Here is a 14,145-nt window from a genome sequence, read left to right as displayed (position 1 = left end):
CTCACGACTGTGAACATTCTCTTCCCAGTAAGTTTATGGGCATGTCATTGTCGTATGTCCTTAAATAAAACACTTGAATTTCCTGTCCCACTGATTTAACTCATAGAAAACTTATTTTATCTGTGAGATCCTGTCACATCCTCTAATCTCTGATTAATCATTTTAAACTGTCAACACTGAATTTCAAGATTCCTCGAATAGCACATACTCTAATGTACATATTTCAATCAACACTCTCATTTTCATAAGTATAATTTTCATAGTGAATCTAATTTCTGGCCATGATCTGGTGAAACTGACATATTTCCATACTTTGTGAGACATCTTCTCTCTGTCATGAACCAGATTTTTTTAGTGATCTAGGGAGAGTATTGACACAGAATTCCTACAAATGGCATTAAATTTTATCTCAATTTTCTCCTAGACCATTTTATTGTGAAATATTCATAATTCATACCTGGATTCGCATTGGAACTTGGGTCATTCCTTTGACATAATTGCATTAACACATCATTTATGCCTAAGGGAGTAAGATCATTAGTTCAATTAGTGACTTTATAACATTCAGTTTGCTTTTGTGCTTAAAACGCTATCCTTTAGAAAAGTATAAGCAGTACTGCCTAAACATCATGCATTACATTTTCCCTAATTCGTATTGCTAGAATTGGCTCACTATTCCTTCTTGGCTAACCAAAGTCAAGAGGTGTGGCCCTAGGCTGGTCATAACTGTCAACTTTTGATGTCACCCAAAGGTCTTATGTTTTTCTCTTGGTCCTACAATCATTGCTTCAACTTGACTCATAAAAGTTACACACCTGGAGTCACAGGCTTTGTCCTGTTTATTTTTTTTTATATGTAGAAAAACCCTCCTCCTATGGTTGGCCTATTCCAAATTGTCTTTCCACTGCTCAAACTATTCCTTTAAAATAACGAATCACTTTCATTCAACAGACCTATAAATTTCTGTTCTAAATAATTTGCACATGACCGTTTATCCTGCAATTCACTTAGGTGTCATACAGATAGCAGATACTTCTAAGTAAAGCAGTACCTAATATGTTAACCTGAACAGTATTAAAAATTAGACAGGTGTCATCAGTGTAGAGTCACTGAGGGATGGTTTCTGGGTATTTCGTAGTCTAACCCCTTGTATTTCTTAAGGTTTTTCAAATTGCTAAATATCTGTTCCCTGTAAAAGCTTATCTTGCATCTGATTCTCATGAAGGATTTTTCATCCCTGAAATCATAATTAGTGTAGAATAATCGACCCCTTTTGCTATAAACTAGTATAAGAAGTACTGCCATATGCATCATGCATTAATTCATAGTGCAAGGTTTTGCTTACCACTCTTCTTGGCTGACAAATGTCAGTAGGCCTATATGTTTAGGTACGGGAGCCTATGCTCATCAAAAATTTCAACAATCGATATCATGAATGTCCCGAAAAGGCCTCGTATGTTTTGACTGTACCTGCAATCATTGCGTTTGGTAACATTTGACTCCATTAAGGTAACACAGTTAGAGACACAGTTTTTCTCTTATTTTTATGTAGTAAATCTACTCCTCCTAGGGACGGCTTGTTCAAAACTATCTTTCTACTGCCCAAATTACTCCATTGAAATCACCAATCATTATGAGTCATGAGGCTCCAGAATACTTTTCTAAATAATTTTGCACATAAAAATGTATCCTGCAAAGGACTCAGGTGTCATGGAGATAATAGACACTTCTACATATAACAAGACCGAATATGTAATCATAGTAAATATTATAAGCAAGACCAGGCTTATCACGGTACCACTGAGCCAGACATGGTTTCTGGGATTGTAATAGGCTGAGAATTTGCATTTTATAAGTTGTTGTAAATTTCTTATCATAAATTCCTTAATAAAAGGTTCTTTTCATCCGGTGCTCATAAGATTTTGTTTACCCCAGAGATCATTATTTATTTATGATGATGGGAAGCTTCTTTATATTTTCTGTAACCTTCATATATTAGGTACACCTTATACTACGTCAGGAACTTTTCTCCCAAGATCTTAAAGCTACAGTGAAACATTGTTCTTTGTACATTGAATTTTCATCATCAAATTAAATCTGACTTTTGATATCACAGAACATCCCTTCACCTATCAATTGCTCACTGATTCATTGATCCTACTAGCGTTGCTTCATGGTGAAATGTTCCTGCCCTTGTCCCTTTGTCATGTTATCCATTGTGAATGTTAAATTGCCTCTACTACTGCTTTGGCCAACACTTTCTAGCCTATGTCTGTTAGGGGTATCCCATTGGTTTTGCAAATGGATAAAAAAGAAGAAATGAATGTCGTTGCTGTAATGTACTTATTGGTTGATTTACTCTATCCTTGGCTGTATAGTCTGATAACATTCTTAATTTTTAAAGTTTTTGTAATGTATCTCATAGAAGGGATTTCCAAAGGCTGACTTTCTCATCTAAATATTTCTAATCTACTTGTTCTTGTACCAAAGTTTTAAGCACCTGTTATATGTCTTTATGAAGGGCCAAAGATCTACTCTTTGTGGACCTGAGAAGAAACCATGATCAAAGTATCATTCTTGGAATTTTAATTTTGTTTCCTTCTATAGATTTTAGCGAATCAGTTCAGGGTTCTTTCTGTGTTTGGATAGTTCACAAACTGGAGGGTTGATTTTCATGACATATATAACTCCATCACATGCAGAAGACTCTAGTATACTCTATATTACACGAAATTTCATCATGTATTATGACCTTGATCACTTTTCTATTGCCCATTGCACCTCACGAGTGAGAACATTCTCTTCCCAGTAAGTTTACGGGCATGTCATTGTCGTATGTCCTTAAATAAAACACTTGAATTTCTTGTCCCTCTGATTTAACTCATAGAAAACTTATTTTATCTGTGAGATCCTGTCACATCCTCTAATCTCTGATTAATCATTTTAAACTGTCAACACTGAATTTCAAGATTCCTCGAATAGCACATACTCTAATGTACATATTTCAATCAACACTCTCATTTTCATAAGTATAATTTTCATAGTGAATCTAATTTCTGGCCATTATCTGGTGAAACTGACATATTTCCATACTTTGTGAGACATCTTCTCTCTGTCATGAACCAGATTTTTTTAGTGATCTAGGGAGAGTATTGACACAGAATTCCTACAAATGGCATTAAATTTTATCTCAATTTTCTCCTAGACCATTTTATTGTGAAATATTCATAATTCATACCTGGATTCGCATTGGAACTTGGGTCATTCCTTTGACATAATTGCATTAACACATCATTTATGCCTAAGGGAGTAAGATCATTAGTTCAATTAGTGACTTTATAACATTCAGTTTGCTTTTGTACTTAAAACGCTATCCTTTAGAAAAGTATAAGCAGTACTGCCTAAACATCATGCATTACATTTTCCCTAATTCGTATTGCTAGATTTGGCTCACTATTCCTTCTTGGCTAACCAAAGTCAAGAGGTGTGGCCCTAGGCTGGTCATAACTGTCAACTTTTGATGTCACCCAAAGGTCTTATGTTTTTCTCTTGGTCCTACAATCATTGTTTCAACTTGACTCATCAAAGTTACACACCTGGAGTCACAGGCTTTGTCCTGTTTATTTTTTTTTATATGTAGAAAAACCCTCCTCCTATGGTTGGCCTATTCCAAATTGTCTTTCCACTGCTCAAACTATTCCTTTAAAATAACGAATCACTTTCATTCAACAGACCTATAAATTTCTGTTCTAAATAATTTGCACATGACCGTTTGTCCTGCAATTCACTTAGGTGTCATACAGATAGCAGATACTTCTAAGTAAAGCATTACCTAATATGTTAACCTGAACAGTATTAAAAATTAGACAGGTGTCATCAGTGTAGAGTCACTGAGGGATGGTTTCTGGGCATTTCGTTGTCTAACCCCTTGTATTTCTTAAGGTTTTTCAAATTGCTAAAAATCTGTTCCCTGTAAAAGCCTATCTAGCTTCTGATTCTCATGAAGGATTTTTCATCCCTGAAATCATAATTAGTGTAGAAGAATCGACCCCGTTTGCTTTAAACTAGTATAAGCAGTACTGCCATAATCATCATGCATTAATTCTTAGTGCAAGGTTTTGCTTACCACTTCATCTTGCCTGACCAATGTCAGTAGGCCTATGCGTTTGGTTACGGGAGCCTATGCTCATCAAAAATTTCAACAATCGATATCATGAATGTCCCGAAAAGGCCTCGTATGTTTTGACAGTACCTGCAATCATTGCGTTTGGTAACACTTGACTCCACTAGGGTAACACAGTTAGAGACACAGTTTTTTCTCTTATTTTTATGTAGGAAATCTACTCCTCCTAGGGACGGCTTGTTCAAAACTGTCTTTCTACTGCCCAAATTACTCCATTGAAATCACCAATCATTATGAGTCATGAGACTCCAGAATACATTTCTAAATAATTTTGCACATAAAAATGTATCCTGCAAAGTACTCAGGTGTCATGGAGATAATAGACACTTCTACATATAACAAGACCGAATATGTAATCATAGTAAATATTAGAACCAAGACCAGTCTTATCACCGTACCACTGAGCCAGACGTGGTTTCTGGGCTTGTAAATGGCTGAGAAATTGCATTTTATAAGTTGTTGTAAATTTCTTATAATAAATTCCTTGATAAAAGCTTCTTTTCATCCGGTGCTCATAAGATTTTGTTTACCCCGGAGTTCATTATTTATTTATGATGATGGGACGCTTCTTTATATTTTCTGTAACCTTCATATATTAGGTACACCTTATACTACATCGGGAACTTTTCTCCCAAGATCTTAAAGCTACAGTGAAACATTGTTCTTTGTACATTTAATTTTCATCATCAAATTAAATCTGACTTTTGATGTCACAGAAATTCCCTTCACCTATCAACTGCTCTCTGAGTCATTGATCCTACTAGCTCTGCTTCATGGTGAAGTGTTCCTGCCCTTGTCCCTTTTTCATGTTACCCATTGCGAATGTTAAATGGCCTCTACTACTGCATTGGCCAACACTTTCTAGCCTATGTCTGTTAGGGGTATCCCATTGGTTTTGCAAATGGATAAAAAAGAAGAAATGAATGTCATTGCTGTAATGTACTTATTGGTTGATTTACTCCATACTCGGCTGTATAGTCTGATAACATTCTTAATTTTTAAAGTTTTTGTAATGTATCTCATAGAAGGGATTTCCAAAGGCTGACTTTCTCATCTAAATATTTCTAATCTACTTGTTCTTGTACCAAAGTTTTAAGCACCTGTCATATGTCTTTATGAAGGGCCAAAGATCTACTCCTTGTGGAACTGAGAAGAAACCATGATCAAAGCATCATTCTTGGAATTTTAATTTTGTTTCCGTCTATAGATTTTAGCGAATCAGTTCAGGGTTCTTTATGTGTTTGGATAATTCACAAACTCGAGGGTTGATTTTCATGACATATATAACTCCATCACATGCAGAAGACTCTAGTATACTCTATATTACACGAAATTTCATCATGTATTATAACCTTGACCACTTTTATATTTCCCATTGCACCTCACGATGGGAACATTCTCTTCCCAGTAAGTTTATGGGCATGTCATTTTCGTATGTCCTTAAATAAAACACTTGAATTTCCTGTCCCACTGATTTAACTCATAGAAAACTTATTTTATCTGTGAGACCCTGTCACATCCTCTAATCTCTGATTAATCATTTTAAAATGTCAACACTGAATTTCAAGATTCCTCGAATAGCACATACTCTAATGTACATATTTCAATCAACACTCTCATTTTCATAAGTATAATTTTCATAGTGAATCTAATTTCTGGCCATTATCTGGTGAAACTGACATATTTCCATACTTTGTGAGACATCTTCTCTCTGTCATGAACCAGATTTTTTTAGTGATCTAGGGAGAGTATTGACACAGAATTCCTACAAATGGAATTAAATTTTATCTCAATTTTCTCCTAGACCATTTTATTGTGAAATATTCATAATTCATACCTGGATTCGCATTGGAACTTGGGTCATTCCTTTGACATAATTGCATTAACACATCATTTATGCCTAAGGGATTAAGATCATTAGTTCAATTAGTGACTTTATAACATTCAGTTTGCTTTTGTGCTTAAAACGCTATCCTTTAGAAAAGTATAAGCAGTACTGCCTAAACATCATGCATTACATTTTCCCTAATTTGTATTGCTAGATTTGGCTCACTATTCCTTCTTGGCTAACCAAAGTCAAGAGGTGTGGCCCTAGGCTGGTCATAACTGTCAACTTTTGATGTCACCCAAAGGTCTTATGTTTTTCTCTTGGTCCTACAATCATTGCTTCAACTTGACTCATAAAAGTTACACACCTGGAGTCACAGGCTTTGTCCTGTTTATTTTTTTTTATATGTAGAAAAACCCTCCTCCTATGGTTGGCCTATTCCAAATTGTCTTTCCACTGCTCAAACTATTCCTTTAAAATAACGAATCACTTTCATTCAACAGACCTATAAATTTCTGTTCTAAATAATTTGCACATGACCGTTTATCCTGCAATTCACTTAGGTGTCATACAGATAGCAGATACTTCTAAGTAAAGCAGTACCTAATATGTTAACCTGAACAGTATTAAAAATTAGACAGGTGTCATCAGTGTAGAGTCACTGAGGGATGGTTTCTGGGTATTTCGTAGTCTAACCCCTTGTATTTCTTAAGGTTTTTCAAATTGCTAAATATCTGTTCCCTGTAAAAGCTTATCTTGCATCTGATTCTCATGAAGGATTTTTCATCCCTGAAATCATAATTTGTGTAGAATAATCGACCCCTTTTGCTATAAACTAGTATAAGAAGTACTGCCATATGCATCATGCATTAATTCATAGTGCAAGGTTTTGCTTACCACTCTTCTTGGCTGACCAATGTCAGTAGGCCTATATGTTTAGGTACGGGAGCCTATGCTCATCAAAAATTTCAACAATCGATATCATGAATGTCCCGAAAAGGCCTCGTATGTTTTGACTGTACCTGCAATCATTGCGTTTGGTAACAATTGACTCCACTAAGGTAACACAGTTAGAGACACAGTTTTTCTCTTATTTTTATGTAGTAAATCTACTCCTCCTAGGGACGGCTTGTTCAAAACTATCTTTCTACTGCCCAAATTACTCCATTGAAATCACCAATCATTATGAGTCATGAGGCTCCAGAATACTTTTCTAAATAATTTTGCACATAAAAATGTATCCTGCAAAGGACTCAGGTGTCATGGAGATAATAGACACTTCTACATATAACAAGACCGAATATGTAATCATAGTAAATATTAGAACCAAGACCAGGCTTATCACGGTACCACTGAGCCAGACATGGTTTCTGGGATTGTAATAGGCTGAGAATTTGCATTTTATAAGTTGTTGTAAATTTCTTATCATAAATTCCTTAATAAAAGGTTCTTTTCATCCGGTGCTCATAAGATTTTGTTTACCCCAGAGATCATTATTTATTTATGATGATGGGAAGCTTCTTTATATTTTCTGTAACCTTCATATATTAGGTACACCTTATACTACGTCGGGAACTTTTCTCCCAAGATCTTAAAGCTACAGTGAAACATTGTTCTTTGTACATTGAATTTTCATCATCAAATTAAATCTGACTTTTGATATCACAGAACTTCCCTTCACCTATCAATTGCTCACTGAGTCATTGATCCTACTAGCGTTGCTTCATGGTGAAATGTTCCTGCCCTTGTCCCTTTGTCATGTTATCCATTGTGAATGTTAAATTGCCTCTACTACTGCTTTGGCCAACACTTTCTAGCCTATGTCTGTTAGGGGTATCCCATTGGTTTTGCAAATGGATAAAAAAGAAGAAATGAATGTCGTTGCTGTAATGTACTTATTGGTTGATTTACTCTATCCTTGGCTGTATAGTCTGATAACATTCTTAATTTTTAAAGTTTTTGTTATGTATCTCATAGAAGGGATTTCCAAAGGCTGACTTTCTCATCTAAATATTTCTAATCTACTTGTTCTTGTACCAAAGTTTTAAGCACCTGTTATATGCCTTTATGAAGGGCCAAAGATCTACTCTTTGTGGACCTGAGAAGAAACCATGATCAAAGTATCATTCTTGGAATTTTAATTTTGTTTCCTTCTATAGATTTTAGCGAATCAGTTCAGGGTTCTTTCTGTGTTTGGATAGTTCACAAACTGGAGGGTTGATTTTCATGACATATATAACTCCATCACATGCAGAAGACTCTAGTATACTCTATATTACACGAAATTTCATCATGTATTATGACCTTGATCACTTTTCTATTGCCCATTGCACCTCACGAGTGAGAACATTCTCTTCCCAGTAAGTTTACGGGCATGTCATTGTCGTATGTCCTTAAATAAAACACTTGAATTTCCTGTCCCTCTGATTTAACTCATAGAAAACTTATTTTATCTGTGAGATCCTGTCACATCCTCTAATCTCTGATTAATCATTTTAAACTGTCAACACTGAATTTCAAGATTCCTCGAATAGCACATACTCTAATGTACATATTTCAATCAACACTCTCATTTTCATAAGTATAATTTTCATAGTGAATCTAATTTCTGGCCATTATCTGGTGAAACTGACATATTTCCATACTTTGTGAGACATCTTCTCTCTGTCATGAACCAGATTTTTTAGTGATCTAGGGAGAGTATTGACACAGAATTCCTACAAATGGCATTAAATTTTATCTCAATTTTCTCCTAGACCATTTTATTGTGAAATATTCATAATTCATACCTGGATTCGCATTGGAACTTGGGTCATTCCTTTGACATAATTGCATTAACACATCATTTATGCCTAAGGGAGTAAGATCATTAGTTCAATTAGTGACTTTATAACATTCAGTTTGCTTTTGTGCTTAAAACGCTATCCTTTAGAAAAGTATAAGCAGTACTGCCTAAACATCATGCATTACATTTTCCCTAATTTGTATTGCTAGATTTGGCTCACTATTCCTTCTTGGCTAACCAAAGTCAAGAGGTGTGGCCCTAGGCTGGTCATAACTGTCAACTTTTGATGTCACCCAAAGGTCTTATGTTTTTCTCTTGGTCCTACAATCATTGCTTCAACTTGACTCATAAAAGTTACACACCTGGAGTCACAGGCTTTGTCCTGTTTATTTTTTTTTATATGTAGAAAAACCCTCCTCCTATGGTTGGCCTATTCCAAATTGTCTTTCCACTGCTCAAACTATTCCTTTAAAATAACGAATCACTTTCATTCAACAGACCTATAAATTTCTGTTCTAAATAATTTGCACATGACCGTTTATCCTGCAATTCACTTAGGTGTCATACAGATAGCAGATACTTCTAAGTAAAGCAGTACCTAATATGTTAACCTGAACAGTATTAAAAATTAGACAGGTGTCATCAGTGTAGAGTCACTGAGGGATGGTTTCTGGGTATTTCGTAGTCTAACCCCTTGTATTTCTTAAGGTTTTTCAAATTGCTAAATATCTGTTCCCTGTAAAAGCTTATCTTGCATCTGATTCTCATGAAGGATTTTTCATCCCTGAAATCATAATTTGTGTAGAATAATCGACCCCTTTTGCTATAAACTAGTATAAGAAGTACTGCCATATGCATCATGCATTAATTCATAGTGCAAGGTTTTGCTTACCACTCTTCTTGGCTGACCAATGTCAGTAGGCCTATATGTTTAGGTACGGGAGCCTATGCTCATCAAAAATTTCAACAATCGATATCATGAATGTCCCGAAAAGGCCTCGTATGTTTTGACTGTACCTGCAATCATTGCGTTTGGTAACAATTGACTCCACTAAGGTAACACAGTTAGAGACACAGTTTTTCTCTTATTTTTATGTAGTAAATCTACTCCTCCTAGGGACGGCTTGTTCAAAACTATCTTTCTACTGCCCAAATTACTCCATTGAAATCACCAATCATTATGAGTCATGAGGCTCCAGAATACTTTTCTAAATAATTTTGCACATAAAAATGTATCCTGCAAAGGACTCAGGTGTCATGGAGATAATAGACACTTCTACATATAACAAGACCGAATATGTAATCATAGTAAATATTAGAACCAAGACCAGGCTTATCACGGTACCACTGAGCCAGACATGGTTTCTGGGATTGTAATAGGCTGAGAATTTGCATTTTATAAGTTGTTGTAAATTTCTTATCATAAATTCCTTAATAAAAGGTTCTTTTCATCCGGTGCTCATAAGATTTTGTTTACCCCAGAGATCATTATTTATTTATGATGATGGGAAGCTTCTTTATATTTTCTGTAACCTTCATATATTAGGTACACCTTTACTACGTCGGGAACTTTTCTCCCAAGATCTTAAAGCTACAGTGAAACATTGTTCTTTGTACATTGAATTTTCATCATCAAATTAAATCTGACTTTTGATATCACAGAACTTCCCTTCACCTATCAATTGCTCACTGATTCATTGATCCTACTAGCGTTGCTTCATGGTGAAATGTTCCTGCCCTTGTCCCTTTGTCATGTTATCCATTGTGAATGTTAAATTGCCTCTACTACTGCTTTGGCCAACACTTTCTAGCCTATGTCTGTTAGGGGTATCCCATTGGTTTTGCAAATGGATAAAAAAGAAGAAATGAATGTCGTTGCTGTAATGTACTTATTGGTTGATTTACTCTATCCTTGGCTGTATAGTCTGATAACATTCTTAATTTTTAAAGTTTTTGTAATGTATCTCATAGAAGGGATTTCCAAAGGCTGACTTTCTCATCTAAATATTTCTAATCTACTTGTTCTTGTACCAAAGTTTTAAGCACCTGTTATATGTCTTTATGAAGGGCCAAAGATCTACTCTTTGTGGACCTGAGAAGAAACCATGATCAAAGTATCATTCTTGGAATTTTAATTTTGTTTCCTTCTATAGATTTTAGCGAATCAGTTCAGGGTTCTTTCTGTGTTTGGATAGTTCACAAACTGGAGGGTTGATTTTCATGACATATATAACTCCATCACATGCAGAAGACTCTAGTATACTCTATATTACACGAAATTTCATCATGTATTATGACCTTGATCACTTTTCTATTGCCCATTGCACCTCACGAGTGAGAACATTCTCTTCCCAGTAAGTTTACGGGCATGTCATTGTCGTATGTCCTTAAATAAAACACTTGAATTTCCTGTCCCTCTGATTTAACTCATAGAAAACTTATTTTATCTGTGAGATCCTGTCACATCCTCTAATCTCTGATTAATCATTTTAAACAGTCAACACTGAATTCCAAGAGTCCTCGAATAGCACATACCCGAATGTACGTATTTTAATCAACACTCTCATTTTCATAAGTATAATGTTCATAGTGAATCTACCTTCTGGCCATAATCTGGTGAAATTGACATAATTCCATACTTTGTAAGACATCTTCTCTCTGTTCTGGACTAGATTTTCCTTAGTGATATAGAGAGAGTATTGGCACAGAATTCCTACAAATGGCATTAAATTTTATCTCAATTTTCTCCTAGACCATTTTATTGTGAAGTATACATAATTCATACCTGAATTCGCATTGGAACTTGGGTCATTCCTTTGAGGAAATTGTATTACCACAACATTTATGCCTGAGGGATTAAGATCAATAGTTCAATTAGTGACTTTATAACATTCAGTTTGCTTTTGTGCTTAAAAAGCTAACCTTTAGAAAAGTATAAGCAGTACTGCCTAAACATCGTGCATTACATTTTCACTAATTCGTAGAGCTAGTTTTGCTCACTACTCCTTCTTGGCTAAAAAACGTCTAGAGGTTTGGCCCTAGGCTGGGCATTACTTTCAACTTTTGATGTCACCAAAAGTTCCTACAATCATTGTTTCAATTTGACTCATCAAAGTTACACACCTGGAGTCACAGGCTTTGTTCTGATTTTTTTATATGGAGAAAAACCACTCCTCCTATGGTTGGCCTATTCAAAATTATCTTTCCACTGCTCAAATTATTCCATTAACATAACGAATCGCTTTCATTCAACGACCTATAAATTTCTGTCCTAAATAATTTTCACATGACCGTTTATCCTGCATATCACTTAGGTGTCATTCAGATAGCAGATACTTCTAAGTAAAGCGGTACCTAATATGTTAACCTGAACAGTATTAAAAATTAGACATGTGTCATCAGTGTAGAGTCACTGAGAGATGGTTTCTGGGCATTTCATAGTCTAACCCCTTGTATTTCTTAAGGTTTTTCAAATTGCTAAAAATCTGTTCCCTGTAAAAGCCTATCTTGCATCTGATTCTCATGAAGGATTTTTCATCCCTGAAATCATAATTAGTGTATAATAATCGACCCCTTTTGCTTTAAATTAGTATAAGCAGTACTGCCATAAGCATCATGCATTAATTCATAGTGCAAGATTTTGCTTACAATTTCTTCTTGGCTGACCAATGTCAGTAGGCCTATATGTTTGGTTACGGGAGTCTATGCTCATCACAAATTTCAACAATCGATATTATGAATATCCCGAAAAGTCCTTGTATGTTTTGACTGTACCTGCAATCATTGCCTGTTTGGTAACCTTGACTCCACTAAGGTACACAGCTGGAGGAACAGTTTTTTCTCTTATTTATATGTAGGAAATCTACTCCTCCTAGGGACGGCTTGTTCAAAACTGTCTTTCTACTGCCCAAATTACTCCATTGAAATCACCAATCATTAAGAGTCATGAGACCCCAGAATACTTTTCTAAATAATTTTGCAAATAAAAATGTATCCTGCAAAGGTCTCAGGTGTCATGGAGATAATAGACACTTCTACATACAGCAAGACCGAGTATGTAATCATAGTAAATATTAGAACCAAGGCCAGGCTTATCACCATACCACTGAGCCCGAGGTGGTTTCTGGGCCTGTAATTGGCTGAGAATTTGCATTTTATAAGTTGTTGTAAATTTCTTACAATCATTTCCTTAATAAAAGCTTCCTTTCATCCGGTGCTCATAAGATTTTGTTTATCCCAGAGATCATTATTTATTTATAATGATGGGATGCTTCTTTATATTTACTGTAACCTTCATATATTAGGTACACCTTCTAATACCTCTGGAACTTTTCTCCCAAGATCTTAAAGCTACAGTGAAACATTGTCCTTTGTACAGTGAATTTTCATCATCAAATTAAATCTGACTTTTGATGTTACAGAACTTCCCTTCACCTATCAACTGCTCTCTGAGTCATTGATCCTACTAGCTCTGCTTCATGGTGAAGCGTTCCTGCCCTTGTCCCTTTGTCATGTTAACCATTGCGAATGTTAAATGGCCTCTACTACTGCATTGGCCAACACTTTCTAGCCTATGTCTGTTTGGGGTATCCCATTGGTTTTGCAAATGGATAAAAAAGAAGAAATGAATGTCATTGCTGTAATGGACTTATTGCTTGACTTACTCTATCCTCGGCTGTATATTCTGACAACATTCTCAATTTTTAAGTTTTTGTAATGTATCTCATAGAAGGGATTTCCAAAGGCTGACTTTCTAATATAAATATTTCTAATCTACATGACTTGTACCAAAGTTTCAAGCACCTGTCTTATGTCTTTATGAAGGGCCAAAGATCTACTCTTTGTGGATCTGAGAAGAAGCCATGAACAAAATATCATTCTTGGAATTTTAATTTTGTTTCCTTCTATAGATTTTAGCTAATCAGTTCAGATTTCTTTCTGTGTTTGGATAATTGACAGTCTTGAGGGTTGATTTTAATGACATATATAACTCCATTACATGCAGAAGACTCTAGTATACTCTATATTACACTAAATTTCATAATGTAATATGACCTTGATCACTTTTCTATTGCCCATTGCACCTCACGAGTGTGAACATTCTCTTCCCAGTAAGTTTATGGGCATGTCATTGTCGTATGTCCTTAAATAAAACACTTGAATTTCCTGCCCCACTGATTTAACTCATTGAAAACTTATTTTATCTGTGAGATCCTGTCACATCCTCTAATCTCTGTGTAATCATTTTAAACTGTCAACACTGAATTTCAAGATTTTTTGAATAGCACATACTCGAATGTACGTATTTCAATCAACACTCTCATTTTCATAAGTATAATGTTCATAGTG

The 14,145-nt window shown here is 35.2% G+C and overlaps 1 protein-coding gene across 9 annotated transcripts in view; it reads right to left on the bottom strand.

The window, feature by feature from the left end:
* Positions 1-14,145, bottom strand: part of Skint5l (selection and upkeep of intraepithelial T cells 5 like) — a 238,361-nt gene that overhangs the window by 98,028 nt on the left and 126,188 nt on the right. For all 9 annotated transcript variants that reach the window (XM_087551531.1, XM_087551532.1, XM_087551533.1 and 6 more), the window contains 5 exons: positions 11,582-11,644; positions 8,801-8,863; positions 6,021-6,083; positions 3,239-3,301; positions 458-520 (listed from right to left, as the gene is read on the bottom strand). In XM_087551531.1, the coding sequence (XP_087407657.1) occupies positions 458-520; positions 3,239-3,301; positions 6,021-6,083; positions 8,801-8,863; positions 11,582-11,644 (315 nt within the window). The remainder of the gene's footprint in view (positions 1-457; positions 521-3,238; positions 3,302-6,020; positions 6,084-8,800; positions 8,864-11,581; positions 11,645-14,145) is intronic.

The sequence above is a fragment of the Rattus norvegicus genome, chromosome 5 (genome assembly GCF_021556685.1).
Source record: "Rattus norvegicus strain SHRSP/BbbUtx chromosome 5, alternate assembly SHRSP_T2T, whole genome shotgun sequence".
Classification (NCBI taxonomy): domain Eukaryota; kingdom Metazoa; phylum Chordata; class Mammalia; order Rodentia; family Muridae; genus Rattus; species Rattus norvegicus.
This window is presented reverse-complemented; position numbering and strand designations above follow the sequence as displayed.